The sequence below is a fragment of the Lethenteron reissneri genome, chromosome 46 (genome assembly GCF_015708825.2).
Source record: "Lethenteron reissneri isolate LAM-NWPU_2019-01 chromosome 46, ASM1570882v1, whole genome shotgun sequence".
Classification (NCBI taxonomy): domain Eukaryota; kingdom Metazoa; phylum Chordata; class Hyperoartia; order Petromyzontiformes; family Petromyzontidae; genus Lethenteron; species Lethenteron reissneri.
The window spans coordinates 8,727,578-8,750,419 of NC_083824.1; the positions used below are offsets into that span (position 1 = coordinate 8,727,578).

General features: G+C 47.7%; 1 protein-coding gene across 1 annotated transcript; it reads left to right on the forward strand.

Annotated features, from left to right (window-relative positions):
* LOC133354115 (hydroxylysine kinase-like) lies at positions 1–22,842 on the forward strand. Its single transcript, XM_061570701.1, is given in 8 exon segments — positions 1–387; positions 10,773–11,000; positions 15,401–15,512; positions 16,808–16,887; positions 16,889–16,951; positions 17,912–18,092; positions 19,459–19,765; positions 21,961–22,842. Coding segments are annotated over 8 exon segments (1,281 nt in total). The 5' UTR covers positions 1–276; the 3' UTR covers positions 22,160–22,842.

The following is a 22,842-nucleotide window of genomic DNA, read 5'->3' on the forward strand; positions in this document are numbered from 1 at the left end:
TGACCGCAATCGTCGTCGTCACCGGCTGCTGCGGCTGCTGCTGCTGCCCGGCCCGTACCGGGAGCGCGTCTCGAGGCGGACGGGCGAGGGCTCGTGGACCGGCTGCGCACGCGGGAGCCACCGGCACGCAACAGCGTCATGGACTGCAGGAGGAGGACTGCGTCCGCTGCACCGGGAGAGCCACCGCCACCACCGCCGCCCGGCTCGAAAAACAACGACTCCTTGCGCCGCGTGTTGGGGCTGTGCGCCAGTGTCTGGAAGCCGTAGGGAGTGGTGATGCGGGGCAGGTGCGGGAGCGGGGACGTGCCCTCTGTGACGTCGGTGAGACGGGTGCCCTGGAGGTCGTGGGTGGAGGAGGAGGTGGAGGAGAGGGCGATGGCTCTTCTGGTGCGGTCGGGGTTGGGGTGTTCGCGCGGATTCTCGGACCGCTGCTCGGTTGCTGCTGGGCTCGCTGCTGCTGCTGGGCTCGCTGCGTGCGGGATGAAGAACTGTGGGATGCTGTTGGGAGTCACCACCATGCTGGACGTGGGGGCCGTCCTCGCGTGCATCGCGGTCGACGTTGATTGTCGGTTGTAAGAAAAAAAAATAAAGAAAAATTGCCGTAGGTTCGCAAATTAAAAGCAACAATAATAATTTCCGTTTGTAATTTTTTTTGTAAAAACAATTATATTAATAATTGCCGGTGGTAAATTTATAAAAAAAAACAATGATAATAATTGCCGTTGGTAAAACAAAAAAAATTCAACAATAATAATAATTATAATAATTATCAAATGTGTTAAGCGCGTAACGGACGCGGTGCTGACAGCGCGTCTCCGTCGACTTCTCGCGACGTCCAAAGTTTTCACCGCGGGGCCGTCTCGCTCGCTCGCTCCGGTGCCTCTGACCGCCGCGCGTCCCGCGCTGCAGCGAGGCGCGCCTCTCGAAACGTCGGACAAACGGAACGACGACGACGGCGAACGTCGTCGAGTCGACGAGCGCGTCGCTTTTTTCCGGGTTTTTTTGTGTTTGTTTTGACCGCTCGGCTCGCTGCCTTCGATCCACGCGTCCGACTCTTCCTGGCAAACGCGTGGCAATGATCGCCCTCCCGTTGCCTCTTATAGTGGGGGGTGTGTGGGGGGGTGTGTGTGTGGGGGGGTGTGTGGGGGTGTGTGTGGGGGGGTGGGGGGGGTGTGTGGGGAAGCACCCTTGGTGACCGGCGACTGCGTGTGGCTTCTACATGAAAGGCACCAACACGCGCGTTTCATCCAATTGAGCATCATTGTTTGAGCTCAAAGGTTGGGGGGGGGGGGGGGAAGATGGAAACGTCTCGTGTCGGTCCATCCGCCCGTCCGTGTGGGATATTGAGCCTTCGAACGCCCACAGCACGCGGACGTGATCTTCAAAGGGATCCCTCCTTCAGTCTCCGCGTGGCTTTGAGTGCTTGTTTTCTTCTTTCTGTAGCGATGTCTTTGTAGCGGTGCCATGTCCGTCGCGAGTTGAACTTCTTTCGCGCCGTACGTGGCCAACCGCGCCAATGGGAGGTGCGGTGGAAGAACAACCAATGAGTTTTCAATCGAGATTTTCAAAGTGCATAGCTCCAGTGGCGAAGTGACTACATCAGCTCAGAGGGTGCGGACATCATCTGTCAGCTGGGGCCTCGATATTCAATTTGTCTCGCACGGTGGCACCAAGGCGCGATTCCACATCGCGGCTCCTCTCACCTAACAACATCATTACATGCGTCTGCGTTCTTTCTTTGTCAAGGCGCCCAGCTTATATATATGCTCCAAGCTCGTGTGCTGTTTCATTCAGACTCTGTCGCCTCGACGGACCTGGTTTTCACCTGAGGACGGCTGCTTGAATTGTGGCCGAAACGTCGTGAGAATTATTTTATTATGTTTTATTTGTATTATTTTATTACTTCCCTTCTACGTGACTTTACTGAAAGAACCAAGAAGATGAATCCCTGCAGTCACGAAAGCTTTAAATCGAAATTTGACACTGTTGTTGAAAACATATCACATGTTGGTTGTCAAGGGGGGCCCCCATCTCGTAGCCACCGAGGGGAGGGGGAGAGGGGGGCGGGGAAGGGGGAGGGGGCAAGGCACCCCCTGCCCCCCCAGCGCTAGTTACGCACCTGCTTATTCTAGATTTGAAGCTTTCGTGACTGCAAGGATTCATATTCTTAGGTTTTTTTCGGTAAAGTCACTTAGGTAAAAAAAAATGTAAAATATTTTTTAAATTATATTTCTTTTATTTCTTTTATTTTACGTTTATTAATTAAAAAAAAAATTTACCTACGTGACTTTACCGAGAAAACCTAAGAATATGAACACCTGCTAATATCGGGCAGGAAGAACGTTCCAGACGGCCACGGAAGCGCACCTGAGAGCGCCGCGCGACGCGGCCACCGTTGAGTCGATGCAATGGGCTGCAGCATCGGCGCTGGCAGAAAAGCAGTGGATGACCCGCCGCTTACTCTGGCAGCCGATTAATTCAGCTCTGTGTCCACAAAGGTGCCGTTCATTATTCAAGAATCACGTTTCTTAAAGCAAAGTTATCATTTCGATTTAAAGCTTTCGTGACTGCAGGGATTCATCTTTTTGGTTCTTTCGGTAAAGTCACGTAGAAGGGAAGTAATAAAATAATAAAAATAAAACATAATAAAAATTATAATAATATAATATTATTATGTTTTATTTTTATTATTTTAATAAAATAATAAAAATAAAACATAATAATATTATTATGTTTTATTTTTATTATTTTATAACTTCCCTTCTACGTGACTTTACCGAAAGAACCAAGAAGACAAAGTTATCATCCTGAACATTCATTGGACATGACCGTCCGTCGCTCCCCGCTCCCCAGGCAGCCAGCCAGCGAGTAAAACTTTGCATTTCCCATCTCGTATGATCATAGTTTATATCCGGGTGTCAATCCACTGCTGGATGAAGAGCTTCCTCCCGCCCCGATTAGCGCTACGCTGCGCTACGAACCCGGCGACCCGAGTTTGATTCCCGCTCACGGCCAACACCGGTGACGATTATCTGAACCGGTCCTGGGCCTCCCCTAGGTCGACTCAGCCTCAAATGAGTACCTGGTGCGGTGTGTAAACATCGCCACTAGGGAGACGAAGGCGGTCGGGCGTGGTGTTGGCCACCCACCCCCTCGTGTGCAGTTCTCGCCTTTATAAGTGGCTACTCGATAACAGCACTTGCCCCAACACTCTGTAAAGGCTATACGGGGGATCTTTGTCTTTTTTCTTCCCATTGGGTCCCTCCGACGACGATTTCCTTAATTTGAGCGAACTTGTTGTGCAACAACTTTTGTGTTGCTCGCGAATGTGTTTTTGTATCTTGAGCCCAACCTGACAGCCCCCGCGTCGTTAACTTCTTAAATAATTTCCTGCCGTTCGTCTCAATCGCGCGGTTGCCACGACGACTGGGGGTGTAAAACAACCACTCTAAAACGGGCAAATCGTTCCTTCCCCCTTCATATTTTATGCCTTTATTTGTTTAATGACAGTAGAGTCAGCCTGCAGTGCGAGGGGACTAGTGGCCACGGGAGGTAATGACAGGAGAGTCAGCCTGCAGTGCGAGGGGACTAGTGGCCACGGGAGGTAATGACAGGGGAGTCAGCCTGCAGTGCGAGTGGACTAGTGGCCACGGGAGGTAATGACAGGAGAGTCAGCCTGCAGTGTGAGTGGACTAGTGGCCACGGGAGGTAATGACAGGGGAGTCAACCTGCGGTGTGAGTGGACTAGTGGCCACGGGAGGTAATGACAGGGGAGTCAGCCTGCGGTGCTAGTGGACTAGTGGCCACGGGAGGTAATGACAGGGGAGTCAGCCTACGGTGTGAGTGGACTAGTGGCCACGGGAGGTAATGACAGGGGAGTCAGCCTGCGGTGCTAGTGGACTAGTGGCCACGGGAGGTAATGACAGGGGAGTCAGCCTACGGTGTGAGTGGACTAGTGGCCACGGGAGGTAATGACAGGGGAGTCAGCCTACGGTGTGAGTGGACTAGTGGCCACGGGAGGTAATGACAGGGGAGTCAGCCTATGGTGCGAGTGGACTGGTGGCCACGGGAGGTAATGACAGGGGAGTCAGCCTGCAGTACGAATGGACTGGTGGCTACGGGAATGATCGAGAATAGGAGCATGGCCAGGTGATGGAAGAGGATGGTGGAGTCAGCTGGTAGAGCGAGCGATCTAGAACCAGAGAGAAAGTTCGGGAATGGGGGCGTGGCCTCGGACCGTATATAAAAGGGAGATGCGCGGGAGACTCGGGGCTGTTGCAGTGGGGGTCTCCGCCTGTCCCGAGTGTGGGCATGTGGCTCCTTAATAAAGAAACCATCTCAAGACAAGTGCGTCCAAGTCGTGATTACATTTGCTCCAATCCTAATTTGGAGAAATATTTTCTCACGTCGCTGGGAATAACCTTGGCGAGAGCAGAATATCCTCGCGTGGCTCTCCGCTCATTCTATTTGAAAATTTCATGCAGCCTGGAGTGGAGCTGTTCTGTCGATACAAATTATTTTTTTCAATTATAAAATAATTATAATAGAAATCGAGAAGTGGTCAAAATTATCAACCCCTCACTTGAGGAGAGCTGGGACGCCTGCGTCGGATTACACCCGTTCAAGTGGCCCCCTTTCGTGAGCATACGAAGGCCAGACGCAGTGGTAATTGACATTCATTTGCGTTTTCAAGGATCTTGACAAATTATCTTGGCGATGCTGCTGCTGCTGTTGCTGCGTTGGCACTGCTGCACGAAGACAAATAAAGAAACACGAACGCAATACATTCGTGGATAACGAACGCTGTGGCCTTAAAAGGAAACGTGAGAGACCCTAAATAATGTACATGACAAAAAAAAACTATAATCTATTTTTGTATTTAACCAGGTAAGGCCCCACTGAGTTATCTAGCTCTTTTTCAGAAGCGACCTGGCCACAAACGATAGCCCAGTTGAAGTGGCTTATATCGTGTGGAAATATATAGCAGCCAAATCCTCGAAATGCACGTTGCTAAACGTGGAGGGAAAAAACCGGAGCATCCGGAGAAAAGGCCCCGCGACCACGGAAAGAACATGAAAACTTCAAATATACAGGCGTCAGGATTCAACATACGACTTCTTGCATACCGGGCGAGGTAGTTAACATCTCGGTACCGCGGCACCCGTAGTCTTGAATCATGGGCGGTCAAAACCTGGAGTCAAATGAAGTCAAATGATGCAGCAAATCTGGCTGTGACGGTCCCAACTGATGACGGAGACTTGTGTTGCCTCCGAAACGTCGTGATTTTTATTTTATTTTTTATTAATTTTAATTTCATTTTTTACCTACGTGATTTTACCGAAAGAACTAAGAGTATCAAACCCAGGTCTCAGCAGTGGCGGCTCAGTTGTCCGTGATCTCCGAGTCGCCCAGTCACCTGCTCTGGCTCTCATTAAATGTCACCTGTGTATTTGCAGAATTGGCAGTGGCACATATAAAAAAAAACAACCTTTGCAAATAAAACGCTGAGAATGTGTGTAAGCTGAGGTCATCTCCCTCTAATAGATGCCCGGCTTTACATAAGCGTCTCCAAACGTGAGTTATCAACTCATAAATACACAGTGCACACAGCTGTACAACGCCAATTGTGTACGTGCACCGCACGGAGCTCCTGATTGCACATCACGGCTGTTTGTTTTTGGGGGGCCCTCCAACCAGAGGTCGCAAACGGGTTTTGATTCCGTACCCGTACCCGGCCGCACCAGGGTCGCAAACGGGTACCCGTGCCCGGCCGGGTACCCGGGTAGGGTACGGGTATCGGGTACCCGGTTGCGACCTCTGCCTCCAAACTCTCTGCCGTTGGGGCCTCGACTTATGCTCCGGTGATCGATCGCGCAGCGGCGTTGTCGCGACCCGCGCTGTTGGTTCGAGGGATTGGCTTCGAGAACGAATCGGCTTGCCCACGCGCGTGCGCGCAGGCGACACGACGAATATCGGAATCAGAATATTTATACCGGAGGAATCCGATGAGCTATGAAGCTCTTTTTGCCACACATCTCCTGTAGGGGTGGGGGGTGAGAAGGTTACAACAAGAAGCAATACACAAACAAATCACTGACCAAAAATATATACAAATAAAACTAAACTAATCAACCAGGTAGGGTGTTGACTGTTGTGTTAGCTGACTTTCTGTGTTGTATGGCATTGTATTTCTAAGTTTACTAGCTTTGTTTTCTCTTTCATTTGTACCTGATGATGATTGCTTGTGTTGCAATCGAAAAGTCGTATGCTATTATTTAATTTATATTTTCTTTATACGTGACTTTACCGAAAGAACCAAAGAGTAAAACTAAATTCTAGATTTGAAGCTTTCGTGACTGCTGTACATTTTAGCTGTGACGGTCCCACCTGATGATGGAAGACTTGTGTTGCCTCCAAAACTTCGTGATTTATTATTTTATTTCTATTATTATTTCCATTAGTTTTATTATTTATTATTATTTTTTAACTACGTGACTTTATCGAAAAAAACCTAAGAGTAAAATTAAACTATTTTATTTTCGCAGGTAAGGCCCCACTGACCTATTATCTCCTTTTTCAGAAGCAACCTGGCCACAAATGATAGCTCAACGAAGTGGCTTATCACGTGGAAAATGTATTGCAGCCAAATACTCTTAACGCGTGTTGATTCTAAATGTGGAGGGCAAGATCGGAGGACCCGGAGAAAAATGCTCGCGACCACGGGAAGAACATGCGAATTCTAAATATACAGCAGGCGTCAAGGTTGGGATCGAACCCACGACCTCCTGTATACCAGGCGAGGCGGTTAACATCTCGGCACCGTTGGGCACTTTTGGTGCAAATTTATAGCAACCAAAGAATCTAAATAATCTAAACGCGTCTTTCTAAATGCATACTGTGTCAACCCAAACGGTTTACCCGTATTCTTGTAAACGGAAATTGAGTTTTCAGGTCCACATGGCATACAGCTGTTTCAATACGGGCAATGTTTTTTTATATTTGTAGGATGAACGTTGAGATGTATAAGGGGGCACGGGGTGACCAATAAAGTCTGAATTGGTCTGCAATAAGGTAGGGCACTGATAAGGGGTTGACAGCTATGGCGTGGTGAGCGTGTGGGGGCAGGCGTCCACCCCACCGCTCTCGTAGAGCCCCTGCCGACCAGTGTAGTGGTGAGTGTAGTGGTGAGTGTACCAGTGGTGAGTGTAGTGGTGAGTGTACTAGTGGTGGTGAGTGTAGTGGTGAGTGTAGTAGTGGTGAGTGTAGTGGTGGTGAGTGTACTAATGGTGAGTGTACTAGTGGTGAGTGTGCTAGTGGTGAGTGTAGTGGTGAGTGTACTAGTGGTGAGTGTACTAGTGGTGAGTGTACTAGTGGTGAGTGTAGTGGTGGTGAGTGTACTAGTGGTGAGTGTGCTAGTAGTGAGTGTACTAATGGTGAGTGTAGTGGTGAGTGTAGTGGTGGTGAGTGTACTAATGGTGAGTGCAGTGGTGGTGAGTGTACTAATGGTGAGTGTACTAGTGGTGAGTGTAGTGGTGGTGAGTGTAGTGGTGAGTGTACTAGTGGTGAGTGTACTAGTGGTGAGTGTAGTTGTGGTGAATGTACTAGTGGTGAGTGTACTAGTGGTGAGTGTAGTGGTGGTGAGTGTACTAGTGGTGAGTGTACTAGTGGTGAGTGTACTAGTGGTGAGTGTGCTAGTGGTGAGTGTAGTGATGAGTGTGCTAGTGGTGAGTGTAGTGGTGGTGAGTGTACTAGTGGTGTGTGTAGTGGTGGTGAGTGTACTAGTGGTGAGTGTACTAGTGGTGAGTGTACTAGTGGTGAGTGTAGTGGTGAGTGTACTAGTGGTGAGTGTACTAGTGGTGAGTGTAGTGATGAGTGTACTAGTGGTGAGTGTAGTGGTAGTGAGTGTACTAGTGGTGAGTGTACTAGTGGTGAGTGTGCTAGTGGTGAGTATAGTGGTGAGTGTACTAGTGGTGAGTGTACTAGTGGTGAGTGTAGTGGTGGTGAGTGTACTAGTGGTGAGTGTGCTAGTGGTGAGTGTACTAGTGGTGAGTGTACTAGTGGTGAGTGTGCTAGTGGTGAGTGTAGTGATGAGTGTGCTAGTGGTGAGTGTAGTGGTGGTGAGTGTACTAGTGGTGTGTGTAGTGGTGGTGAGTGTACTAGTGGTGAGTGTACTAGTGGTGAGTGTACTAGTGGTGAGTGTAGTGATGAGTGTACTAGTGGTGAGTGTAGTGGTGGTGAGTGTACTAGTGGTGAGTGTACTAGTGGTGAGTGTGCTAGTGGTGAGTATAGTGGTGAGTGTACTAGTGGCGAGTGTACTAGTGGTGAGTGTGCTAGTGGTGAGTGTACTAATGGTGAGTGTAGTTGTGAGTGTAGTGGTGGTGAGTGTACTAGTGGTGAGTGTACTAATGGTGAGTGTACTAGTGGTGAGTGTACTAATGGTGAGTGTAGTGGTGGTGAGTGTACTAGTGGTGAGTGTACTAATGGTGAGTGTACTAGTGGTGAGTGTACTAATGGTGAGTGTACTAGTGGTGAGTGTAGTGGTGGTGAGTGTACTAATGGTGAGTGTAGTTGTGGTGAGTGTACTAATGGTGAGTGTACTAGTGGTGAGTGTAGTGGTGGTGAGTGTAGTGGTGAGTGTACTAGTGGTGAGTGTAGTGGTGAGTGTACTAGTGGTGAGTGTACTAGTGGTGCGTGTAGTTGTGGTGAGTGTACTAGTGGTGAGTGTGCTAGTGGTGAGTGTAGTGGTGGTGAGTGTACTAGTGATGAGTGTAGTGGTGGTGAGTGTACTAGTGGTGAGTGTACTAGTGGTGAGTGTACTAGTGGTGAGTGTGCTAGTGGTGAGTGTAGTGGTGGTGAGTGTACTAGTGGTGAGTGTAGTGGTGGTGAGTGTACTAGTGGTGAGTGTACTAGTGGTGAGTGTACTAGTGAGTGTACTAGTGGTGAGTGTACTAGTGGTGAGTGTGCTAGTGGTGATTGTCTATTTGTGTTTCTTCCTTGCGATGAGACTTTGAAAGATGAACGTTGTGATCACTGATAAGGGGTTGACAGCGATGTGAATGTTTTGTAAACATCCTTTTAATCCACACCGGACGCAATTCCCAACCGCGAATCATTCATCCGGAATTCAACCCCCACCCACAGTGCCGAATTATCCTCGTAGCAAAAATTAGCTACATATGTAGTAGTAGTAGCTACTACATTTGTAGCAGTAGTAGCTACTACATATGTAGTAGTAGTAGTGGCTACTACATATGTAGCAGTAGTGGCTACTACATATGTAGCAGCAGTAGCTACTACATATGTAGCAGTAGTGGCTACTACATATGTAGCAGTAGTAGTAGCTACTACATATGTAGTAGTAGTAGTAGCTACTACATATGTAGTAGTAGTAGCTACATATGAAGTAGCTACATATGAAGCTACGGGCCCCGCACTTTCAAGGGCCCCGCGCTAAATGCTTTGAAGCTTTCAATTCCGGTTCAGTGATTCTGCACTTGCTCTATTACTATAGTACTATACCGCCTTCAACTTTTATGAACGACTGCGTGTTTAAGGTGAGCGATTTGTCGTATTATCTGGGCGTATGGCAAATGAAAAAATACAATTACTTTACTATGCAAGTAAAAAAAAATTGTGTTTTAATATTTGTGTTTTTTTTTAAATATTCATAGCCCCTTTATAACAACATGTGCTCCAGGCCCCGCGCTAGCTTAGCCCGGCACTGCCCCCACCCACCGAGCAACTCTCCGACCTTTGACCTCCTCCGCCCAGGCAAAGGCAGCCAGCGCCTTTCCGGACAACTTTCACTTTGCATCGTCGAGGCTCTGAATTCTATCTTTTAGTTTCCTTTGTCGGGACCGCTCTCTCTCTCTCTCTCGCTGTCTCTCTCTTTCTCGGAACATTGTATCGTGAACAACAAACAGACACACGCACACACAAACCCATCTCGACAGGTAAAGGATGAACGATGCTTGTGGTGGGTGCAGCAGAATGCGTTGTGATCGTTGTTGAGTCTACATTGTTCGCTCCTCCGCTGACGGACCCCTGGCTGCCGTTGTTTGTTAACGTGCAGAGAGCAAGGGCTGCGTGCAGAACGAGAGAGAGCGAGAGAGTGAGCGAGAGGTGGGGGTTTACATAAAGCAAAGTTTAAAAAAAAATTACGAAATGATGAACGAAGCAAAGTGCCGACTACACCGAGCATCTTCTTGTTTCCACTGATCGTAAAAAAAACAGAGCCAGGGATCGTGGCCCAAGCAAGCCTCGGCTGCAGCCATGAAATAACACGACACGACTCCACACAATTCAGCTTCATACTCTTAGGTTTTTTCGGTAAAGTCACGTAGGTAAAAAATTCAATTAAAAGTTAATAAAAGTAATAATGGAAATAAAATAAAATATTAAATCACGACGTTTCGGAGGCAACACAAGTCTCCGTCATCAGGTGGGACCGTCACAGCCAGATTTGCTGCATCACTTGATGCTGCCTCACTTGATGCAGCAAATCTGGCTGTGACGGTCCCACCTGATGACGGAGACTTGTGTTGCCTCCGAAACGTCGTGATTTTATTATTTTTATTAATTCTAATTTCATTTTTTACCTACGTGACTTTACCGAAAGAACTAAGAGTAGGAATCCTTGCAGTCACGAAAGCTTCAAATCTAGAATGCATGGAAGTTGTGGTCTCGAGCGGTCCGTGCTGAAATCTGTCCCCTGCTGCTGCTGCTACTGCCCTTGCCCCCTCCTGCTGCTACCCTGTCTCCTCCTGCTGCAGCATCGTGGGCAAAAGGGGCAGTCGAACGCCATGAGCTCCACGGCGGAGCTCACCAAGCCGAGGCTGGACGAGGCGCAGGCGACGGAGCTGATCGTGCGCCTCTACGGCCTCGGCGTGGAGCGCCTGGCGCCCCTGGACAGCTACGACGACCAGAACTTCCGCGTCGCTACGATCGACGGCGCCGAGTGGGTCCTCAAGGTCACCAACACGAGGGAGAGCCGCAATCAGGTGGGGCGGAGGTGGTGGGGGGGTCGCTCTCCACCACAACCACCACCACCCTCCCGCCCACGCGCCTCTGATTAGCAGCGCAGTTGGCTATGTATGGCGCGAAAGAAGTTCAACATAAATATACAATTGTAATGACAGGGTGCCTGCCACCTGTTGGCCAGGAGAGGTAATCACGGGTATGGGCGCGTTGAATAATAACCAACCAGAAGGGGGCGTGTCTGGGTCACGCCCTCCCGGCACCCCCCTCCCCAACGACGACCAGGCTTATCCCAAGCCCTTCTTATCAATTATTCCGTCATCAAAAATACAGCCGCCACTTACAATAAACCCAATTCTTAATTTCAAATCATCATCATCATACGCACAATTTCATAACTGCGGTGAAAGCGCCATGGTAAAGAAGACGCTGTTATGAATCTAGATTTCAAGGTCAGATTCTCTGACAATGTTGCAGTGTTGCCTGACACGGCGGTCTACAGGTAGTCCCCGACTTACGATATTTTGATCTTACGATGGCGATAGCGATATGACAACATTGTCAAATATTTAACATTTCGCGCGGCAGGCAAACGCAGCAGCGCACGAGGTACGATCTTGGTGAGCGCAGTACAATATGATACGTTACGATACGTTCAATGCATGTATGATACGTAGTAGCTTTAGCGATTTCATTTTAGGGTTACTACGATACGTTCAATGCATGTAAAAAGTTTTTTTTTATAGCAGATAGGATTGTATCCTGAAAAAACTTTCTATGAAATTGCAGTTCATACAGGTAGGCTAAGAATTTACCTTGTTTTTTTGTTACTTTACATTTTACTGTGCAATACAGTATTGTAATTAATAAACACATACAGTATATAGTTGATACAGTACAGTACTGTAATTTGCTCTGTTTTGCTAAATTATCACCATTCTTTAAGACTCCTGGGTAGGTTAGGCCATCTTCGACTTACGATATTTTCGACTTACGATGAGGTCGTCGTAACGCATCTCCGTCGTAATTACAGGACTGCCTGTACTGTTGTTGTGTAGTGGACCCAGAAACAACCCGGGTACGCTTACTCTTTGGTTTTCGGTAAAGTCACGTATAAAGAGAAAATAATAATTAAATACTAGCATACGACGTTTCGATTGCAACACAAGCAATCATCATCAGGTATAAATGAAATAGAAACACAAATCTAGTATATCTTCTTGGTTCTTTCGGTAAAGTCACGTAGAAGGGAAGTAATAAAATAATAAAAATAAAACGTAATATATTATTTTATTATGTTTTATTTTTATTATTTTATTACTTCCCTTCTACGTGACTTTACCAAAAGAACCAAGAAGATGAATCCCTGCAATCACGAAAGCTTTAAATCGAAATCTAGTATACTTAGAAATGTAATACAACAGAGAGTCGGATAACATAACAGTCAACACCCTACCTGGTTGATTACGTTCTTCCTGAGAATGCTAAATTTGAGAGAGAGAGAGAGAGATAAATAAAACACAGAACCAGAGACATATAGACAGACACACAAGCAGAGACAGATATCACAGAGATACATAGAGAGAGACACATACATCGGCATACAGAGAAACCACGTCTCTGTGTCGAGGCCTTAAATAGAGAGAGGGGGGCTGGGGTACGCTTGTCAAGTTCAAGTTCATTTATTAGGTATAGCCCTGTGAGCCATTCGGCTCTTGAATCGGGTGCAACCGCAACAAACAAAAAAATTAACAAAAAACATCTTAAAGTGAATATGTGACTAAGTGCAAACAGAAAATCCAAGAAAAGACAGCAAAATATTGCAGAAAAAACCACCGTACACCAACGCTGTGTACAAAAATCCCAGTGGGATGCAAGTCAAACAACAACAACAACCACAAGACAACTTAGATTAAGGCCATCAGTCTAACTGTGTACTACAACAAACAAACATGGCTAAACCAATATATTCATTCTTTGGTTCTTTCAGGTTAAGTCACGTCTAAAGATAAAATAACAAATTAAATCTTTAGACGTGACCGAAAGAACCAAAGAATAATTCCTGCAGTCACGAAAGCTCCAAAATTAAGATTAAACCAATACACTTTTCGAAATCGCCAAAATAAAGCCATGAAACCAATGAAAGCAATTAACGACTTAGGACCACAAGGGGGAGACTCTCTCTCGCTGCTGCGCGATTACAGCGAAGGGTCGCGCAACGTGGCTGGACGCAACTGAATTGTTTGGGACACGTGGTCGTCCCCGCCTGGTGTACGGGAGGTCGTGGGTTCGATCCCTCTAGCCCAGTGGTCGGGAACCTATGGCTCGCGAGCCATATATGGCTCTTCCGGTGACGGCATATGGCTCCCAGACAATTTTGAGTTGAAAAAAATAATTTAAAAAAAATCAGTTTGGAACTGATTTAAAAATACTTGTGATATTGCTTAATAATACTGTGTCATTTTAAAGTAAACAGAAATTAGTTTTGAAGATAAATTTCACGGGTCACGGATGCCGTGACCAGAAGTCGCATTAAAAGTAAGACATATTTAATTTATTATACGTTAAAAATACTATATGGCTCTCAATGAAATATATTTAGAAATATTTGGCTTTTATGGCTCTCCCAGTCAAAAAGGTTCCCGACCCCTGATCTAGCCTGACCCCTGCAGATTTGCATGTTCTAACACACCTTTAGAGTCTTAATTTTGGAGCTTTCGTGACTGCATGAATTATTCTTTGGTTCTTTCGGTTAAGTCACGTCTAAAGATAAAATAATAAATTAAATAATAGCATACTACGACGTTTCGATTGCAACACAAGCAATCAGCATTGACATGCTAATTTTTTCTCTGCCCCCTCCCTCTCTCCACCCCCGCCCCCCTCTCTATATTTAAGGCCCCGTCACAGAAACGACCTCTCTCTTTGTGCCGATATGTGTCCTCTCTCTGTGTGTCCTTGTGATGTCTGTCTGCTTGTATGTCTGTCTATAGTTTTCTAGTTGGATTTTTGTTGCTATTTCTTTTATGCCTGATGACGATTGCTTGTGTTGCAATCGAAACGTCGTAATATGCTATTATTTAATTTATTATTTTATCTTTAGACGTGACTTAACCGAAAGAAACAAAGAATAACACCTTTAGAGTATTTTGGCTGCTACACATTTCCACTGCGTTGAGCTATCATTTGTTGACAAGTCTCTTCAGCGGAAAGAGCTGTACAGATTAAGTGAGGCCTTACCTGGTAAAGCAACAATGAGTTTAGGGGCCGTCCATAAATTACGTCACGCACCTAGGGGCGGGGGCGGGTCAGACATTTGTGACGATGTGTGACGAGGGGGGGGGGGGGTTTGAGTAATGTGACATCACATCAAAATTCGCAACTTTAAATAAATATAGACAACACGTTCTACTTAATTAAATAGACTTTTTAATACATTTCGATTTAAAGCTTTCGTGACTGCAGGGATTCATCTTCTTGGTTCTTTCGGTAAAGTCACGTAGAAGGAAAATAATAAAATAATAAAAATAAAACATAATAAAATAATTCTCACCTGAAGACGGCTGCTTGCGTTGTGGCCGAAACGTCGTGAGAATTATTTAATGATGTTTTATTTTTTATTATTTTATTATTTACCTTCTACGTGACTTTACCGAAAGAACCAAGAAGATGAATCCCTGCAGTCACGAAAGCTTCAAATCGAAACATTTGAGGGGGGGGGGGGGGGGTTGAGAAATGTGACGTCACATCAAAATGCGCAACTTTAAATAAATATAGACAACACGTTCTACTCAATTAAATAGACTTTTTAATAAATGTTTTCTCCTACAACATCAGAGTGCAGCGCCACATTAAATACGCACTACATTGACAATAGTTTAAAGCGATTTGAAGCATGTTTTTTTTTGGGAGGGGGGGGGGCAGAGCTTTGTGACGTCATATTTGAAGGGGGGTCTGACTTTTTGTGACGCCGTGTGACGAGGGGGGGAGAGGGGTAAAAAATCGTCCAAAATCGCGTGACGTCATTTATGGCCGGCCCCTTAGCTTCAGTTTAGTTTCATATAAAATAACTTCGTTGGTGGACTCTACATCTCTGGCCGATTTGCTGTGAAGGTTGATTGCCCGAAACGTCGCCTATAACAGGACCCTGCTGTTGTTTAAAGGAGTCTTGAGACTCGTTGAGGCTTTCCTGTAAACACGCGTAGCAGTAATCGGAATGATTAAACATCAGCCTACCGTCTGCGTTATTATTTTGTTTTGTTTCCGGTCTTGACGAGTCTGTTATCACAGGGTTGGAATGCGTTGTACGTGTCGTACGTATGTTGTTATGTTTATGGAGTATGTTGAACTTCTTTCGCACCGTACGTAGCCAACCGTGCTGACGTTTCACCATCCGGCGGCTCGCCACCCTCAATGTCCGCAGGAAGTGCTGGAGGTGCAGACGCGTGTGATGATGTTCCTGAAGGACGGGGGCTTCCCCACGCAGACGGCGCGACTCACCGTACATGGAGACCTCATGTCCCTGCAGCGCATCGGTGAGATGCAACGACCCGGCCCACGTGTGGATGCTATCCTCATGTGCGCGCACGCGTTTTTAGGATATTTCTTTCTTTGGGTCTTTTCCCCAAACTTTTTTGTTCATCACACAGTCGGTCATCGATTATCCCGCTGTTTCGAACATTATCCGGGCCGGTCCTGGGGTCGATCCGGCGAAACCGCTCGAAAGGCTGTTAGCAGGTCCGGCGATCGGCACCACGATTGGTTTCAGTGTTCAATATATACAATACATTATACACTACATACAGCTCAAACAATGAAAATGGTGCACGTATATACATCACCCCATGCAGAGTCTTCTCGATTGGAGTCGTAAATACGGCACAGTAAATACAGTCACTTTTAAAAGTAGGATACTTCTTTGTCTATTTGTATGTTTATTCATGCCGATTTCATATCGTAAACAAATTAAAAACACAAAAAAAAACAGAAGACAACACCTAAAAAAAAAAGTCATGCAAGAATATGGAAAAATAAATATTTTTTTAAATAATGATCAGCGATTATCCGGAGTTTTTGATCATCCGGCGCCCCCCGCCCCCCGAAGGCGCCAGATAATCGATGATGTCCTGTGTGCATTTCGTTCCGATTGCATTCTCGGCAATTTTTTTGGCCGTTCAGAAACTCTCGCCGAGCGGCGCGACGCGCCCCGCGCTAGATAACGGAAGCAGACGTCCGCAGATCTATTTCTGCAATCCCTTCCAGTGACATCGAGTCCGCACACGAGGTGGGGAAGGTGGGGTGGGGGGCGGTAGCTCATTCCGAACTCACCCTCCACAGAGAAATGTTTCTCACCTGACAGTCAAACTGACAGGAATAGAATTTAGCCAACTAAAGTGAATACTCGAATATAATGCAATGGGTTTTCGTCGTCGGTGACCGGGACGAGACCATCGACTCACTTCGCTTGAGAGCCCGGTTTTATCACGGGCGGCCGAATCCTGAACTCCAACAAAGGATCTCAGTGGTCCAAGCGCCCTCAGCCATCCGGAAGTGGCACCCATCGGTCAGCAACCACGGAGAAGATCTAAAGCCAGATGGTAGTGGTGGTGATGAGTGAGATTGTAAGGACCGGTCATCTGCTTGGCAAAAAATATATCACAATCCAGATATCAGTAATGATAAGAAACTTGGGCCAGACCTCGGAGGGTCAATTCTGAGCTTCCGAGCAGCTGTAGGATCCAGAGAAAGGAAGCAACGATGAGATTGCACTAACCGTGGTGACCTCTTGACCTCTCGACCTCGGTGGCGACTGCTTATTGTGAATTCTCAGACTGCGGCGAAGGTGAGAAGGAGTTCAACGTGCGGCTGCTCACGTACCTGCCCGGCGTGCCACTCTCTACGGTGCTGGCAGGACGGCAGCCTGTACTACCAGGTGGGCAAGCTGGCAGCAAGCATCCACCAAGCCCTGCAGCAGGTACGAGCCCACGAGCACTGAGGGCGCGTCACGACGTGTCTCTTAACATGTGATGTGAGAATATTCACCAAAGTAAAAAAGGCAAAAAAAAAAGAAATCGCAAGTCACTTGAATGTTCTTGGTTCTTTCGGTAAAGTCACGTAAAAGGGAAATAATAAGATAATAGAAAGAAAACATAATAAAATACAATTCTCACGACGTTTAGGGCCCCACGCAAGCAGCCGTCCTCATGGGAAGAACAGGGCTTCATCTTTTTGGTTCTTTCGGTAAAGTCACGTAGAAGGGAAGTAATAAAATAATAAAAATAAAACATAATAAAATAATTCTCACGACGTTTCGGCTACAACGCAAGCAGCCGTCTTCAGGTGAAGAATGAAACCAAGAAGATGAATCCCTGCAGTCACGAAAGCTTTAAATCGAAATTTACTTGAATGTACGTACACACGTACGTACGTTGAATTTATTTCGCATCGTACGTAGCCAACGGCGCTAATCGGAGGTGGGAAACGCGTAGCGATCGTCGCCCCCCATACTGCGACAATCTTAGCAGGAGCCACGTGAAGAAGTTACATCCCAGTCGTGTGTTCACTGGTGTCACGTCATCATATGAAGAAATGTTTATTCGCAACTCTCACAGAAAAGAATAGCCTGTGGAAGGCGATATCATAGAACTAAATTTTGATTTAAAGCTTTCGTGACTGCAGGGATTCATATTCTTGGTTCTCTCGGTAAAGTCGCGTGGGACCGTCACAGCCAGTCCCACCTGATGACGGAGACTTGTGTTGCCTCCGAAACGTCGTGATTTTTTTATATTTTATTTTTATTAATTTTAATAAAATTTTTACCTACGTGACTTTACCGGAAAAAACTAAGAGTATCAATCCTTGCAGTCACGAAAGCTTCAAATCTAGAATTGTTTCAATTAATTTTGCCGTCTTCGTCTTTTAAACGTGTGCGCAGTTTGAGCACCCGTTCCTGCGCTTCCTGCAAAGAGACGATTTCATCTGGAACCTGTCCAACACCCACCTGCTCGAGGCCTACCTGTTCGCTCTGGACGGCGACCCCAACCAGGGCCTGGTCAGGGAGGTCATCGCCAAGTTCCGCGAGGAGATCCAGCCCAACCTGCATAAGTTCACCAGATGTACGCTCGCCTCAGGCCACCTTGAAACCCGATTGGTCGTCACGTATGTTGAACTTCTTTCACACTGTACGTAGCCAACCATGCTCATCGGAGGTGTGGATATCACGGAGCTCCTTCTCAGAGCCCTGAGTGGTGACCCGGTTCGCAGAGTAGTATGGGGCAGCACTTGCCCACTCAGTCTACCGTATGAGAGTAATGTTCGTCGCATGATAGTCCAACTGATATTTGAATTCTCCCAGCTAGGGTTTAGCCAATTTGAGTGTGGAATTCCTCTTTGGTTTTTTCGGTAAAGTCACGTAGAAAGAAATTAAATTAAATACTAATAGAATACGATGTTTCGATTGCAACACATGCAACCATCATCAGGTACAAATGAATGAGAAAACAAACATAGTAAACTTGGAAATATCATGCAATCAAACACAGAGAGTCGGCCAACACAACAATCAACACCCCACCTGGTTGATTAAGTTCCTCCAAAGATTGCTAAATTTGAGTTGGCCGACGCTGTGTTGTATTTCATTATATTTCCAAGTTTACTATGTTTGTTTTCTCATTCATTTGTACCTGATGATGGTTGCTCGTGTTGCAATCGAAACGCCGTATTCTATTATTATTTAATTTAATTTCTTTCCACGTGACTTTACCGAAAGAACCAAAAAATCATTCCTGCAGTCACGAAAGCTTCGAATCGAGTTTAAGTGTAGAACCCAATTTACTTTGATGTTTTTTTGTTTGCGTGCAACCATTGATGGCGAGCAAGTTGAGACCACCAACAACTCGCCACACTTGAGAAGGCCGTTCAATCGCGGGCGGCTGGTACCCCGATTCGTACCCAGGCTCTCAGCGGTGCCGGCTCCGTGTCTCTGACCTGAAAAGCAAGGGGCCTAAACCATCACGCGAACTTCGGTCATCCTCGCAGCAGAGGCTGTTGGCTAGCCATCGGACAAAGACGGTCACCGCATCGCACGCTTTCAGATTCGCTTGTGCGGCCGTCTGGAACACTCTTCCTACCGATATAAGGAAGCCACTGGAGCTATGCACTTTAAAAATCTAGATTGAAAACTCATTTCTTAAGAACCGCTTTCTGTGTTTAGTTTGTTGTCCTTCCCCCCCTACGCCTCCGGTTAGCACAGTTGGCTACGTACAGTGCAAAAGAAGTTCAACAGGCATACACACATACACCACTGTCTGTAAATGTTTAGACAGATGTGGCGATGTTCCATGTACAACAAACATCGGCGGCAGAGAGGACCAGTTTCAAAAGTCGGTATTTTGACTCGTGCGAGATTTAAAAAAAAACAAGAATTCTGGGGCACGTCTTAAACCATGGGGCCTAACTCACATACTGCCTGCCCGCCTCCAGGTATCGTTCACGGAGACCTCAACGACCACAACATCCTGGTGGAAGAAACGGGGCCGACTCCCGCAGTCCAGTCGTCGGAGACGGGCGAGCATGCCGCTGGGGGCCAGTACAAGCTGTCGGGCGTCTTGGACTTCAACGACATGATGCAGGGCTACTGCGTGTACGACATCGCCATGGCCGTCATGTACATGATGATCGAGAGCTCGCGGCCCATGGACGTGGGCGGGCACATAATGGCCGGCTACGAGAGCGTGCGGCCGTTGACGGAGGATGAGAGGGAAGCTGTCTACTGGCTGGTGGCGTCCAGGTTTGGCACGCGTGCACGTACATACGCAGACACAATGACCCCCCGCGTAGCCTACACAGGCTGTTGGAGCAAGTATGTGTGCATGTATGTATATCATGGGACCTTCTTTGCCAGTACCAAAATACGATAATAGGGTTTTCCCCTTTTTTTCTGGCAACAAAACAGGCGTTAAGATGCCTGCACTTTTCCAGTGCTGCAGTATGTATGTATGTTGACCTTAGTATTAGGTTTTTACCCTTTCAACTGGTACAAAAACTGACACCTTTATATAAGGCATCATGTTTGCAATAACCACAACACAAGCAGTCAAAATGCAAACAAAAAGAAACAACTCTAATGATGATAATGATATGCACTGTCCTTAAAGTTGATTGGTCCACACCCGAGACAGCTTTTCTTAGAGCCTAGTCTCCATTGGTGTTGGACCAGATGACGCCAAAAGGCGTACAACTCAAAAACAGCGCACTATCAGAGTATTGAGAGCTCGGGGTAAGCATTTACACTATAAGATCTCCTTTACCAGTGGCAAATATAGTAATATGTTTTTACCCTTTCAACTGGTACAAAAACGGACACCTTTATACAAGGTGACACCTTTATACAAGGTGTCTGTTTTTGTACCAGTTGCAAGGGTAAAAACCTATTACTATATTTTGCCACTGGTAAAGGAGGTCTCATAGTGTATATGTTGACCTTCTTTCACACCGTACGTAGCTACCTGTGCTAATCGGAAGTGCAAAGTTCTGTTAGCGAGCCCCTATTAAGGCTGGCATGGCGCACAAGTGGGTGACGTGGCCAGCACCATAAAGGGCCCCTATGTCCCCTCAAGTGCTGACATTTACATGCCGTACCAGGTACTCATTTAATGCTGAATCGACCTAGGTGAGGCCCAGGACTGGTTCAGATATTCGACACTGATGTTGGCCGTGAGTGGGAATCGAACCTGGGTCACCAGGTTCCTAGTGGAGTACGCGAATCATTCTTAACCACCGCGTAAGACACGCGCAAGCACACACATGCATACATCTACACACACGTACATGAATCAACACTGCCATTTGCCACTAAGTGACAGTGACGTGACCGTGCAATTATGCCAGGCTAGGTGCACAGCGAGGCCACGTGAAGTGTCTTTAAAGTCTCGCTGGTGGGAGGTCATGAGAAAGACCCAGGTGTTTAACCGACCAAGATGATTGGCTGAGACTCAGCCGCTCGACATTGGGAGCGTCACTCAACGGCCTTCTGTTGTCGCTGAAAGCTGGCTACCTGCACTTTCCCAGTGCTGCAGTGTTTGGTATTTCACAATCCTTGAAGGTGTTTGTCACACGGTGGCTGAGAATGCGAGCTACATGCCACGGCCAATGCTTCCTTGTTGATAATTTGCATCGGACCCCCCCCCCCCCCCCACAAAACTATTGGTGCCTGTAGCTTCTGCCAGTAACTGGTGCTGGTTTGGGATGCTGCTAAAGTGTGGGGGGGGGAGGGGTGTAATGGTTCGCACATTTGAATTACAGTCCAATGATCGCTGGGTTGGTTCGATATGCCTGCGTGGCAGTAGAAGCAACGCGGTGAGTTTCTTAAATCCTCCCTACCGCCTCTGTCCACCCAGCAAGCAGTATTACGGTGTGTGTGAGTGCACCACGGGTTAGTCGATCGGCAGGTCGCGCGTGGTGTGGTAAAGTGTGGGTGACACCCACCTCTTCCTAAGTCCGTCTGGTCAGCATGCAAGTATGTTTTACACGTAGGCTTTCGCGACCAATATTGTTAATAATCAACGTTTTTGGGTTAGATCGCGTTAATTCTGGCGAATTGCCCGATGATGTTGGATGCAATTACCAGCGAAACGTCGTACTCAAAAAAATTGTAAATGTGGTGGTTTCACGCTTCAACACACCGGTGGGCTAAAGCAGTGAACTATTTGTCTTTTGTCAACGGGACACTTTTTTTGCTGATTGGCCGTGTCGGGTGGTGGAGGGTTACGACACATTTATAAATAACGCGATCTAACCCAAAAACGTTGATTATGAAGCATGCAAGTATGTCGGTCTAATGTCAAAACACCCTCCCTAGAGGAGGGCTCCTCCAGGGCTCTGCGTAGCGGAGGCCCCTTGCGGCCAGCAGCGACGCCAAGAGAGCACTTGCAGGGCTGCACCTTTACATTCGACCCCCCCCCCCCACTCCGCCCCCCACCGCAGGTTCTGCCAGTCGCTGGTGCTCGCTCGCTACACCATCCTGCAGCACCCGGAGAACGCCGACTATCTGCTGACGACGGCGCGCACCGGCTGGGAGAGGCTGCGCCGGCTGTGGGCCACGGGGCGGGAGGCCATGCAGCGGCTGTGGTCAGACGTGGCCGCACGCCACGAAAACACCGACTCTCTCGCCCCGACAAATTAACTTCACGCTGCCGGGAGGTGTGGGCGGAGTGGGGGGCGGGCGGTGGGCAGGGGGCGAGGGGCCCCCCAGTCTCTCGTGAAGTGTGGTTGGTCACTGCACATCCTACGGTCGAGAAGCTTGTCGCTCCGATTCTGGACGAAGGCTGCCAACGTTCTGGGAGGCTCAACCGGGACACGCGGTGAGCCCCGCCCACTCACTCACTAGCCCCGCGCACTCTCTCACTAGCCCCGCCCACTCTCTCACTAGCCCCACCCACTCTCTCACTAGCCCCACCCACTCTCTCACTAGCCTCGCCCACTCACTCACTAGCCCCACCCACTCACTCACTAGCCCCTCCCACTCACTCGCCCCACCCACTCTCTCACTAGCCCCACCCACTCACTAGCCCCACCCACTCTCTCACTAGCCCCTCCCACTTTCTCACTAGCCCCTCCCACTTTCTCACTAGCCCCTCCCACCCTCTCACTAGCCCCTCCCACTCTCTCACTAGCCCCTCCCACTCTCTCACTAGCCCCACCCACTCTCTCACTAGCCCCGCCCACTCTCTCACTAGCCCCTCCCACTCTCTCACTAGCCCCGCCCACTTTCTCACTAGCCCCACCCACTCTCACTAGCCCCTCCCACTCTCTCACTAGCCCCACCCACTCTCTCACTAGCCCCGCCCACTCACTCACTAGCCCCAC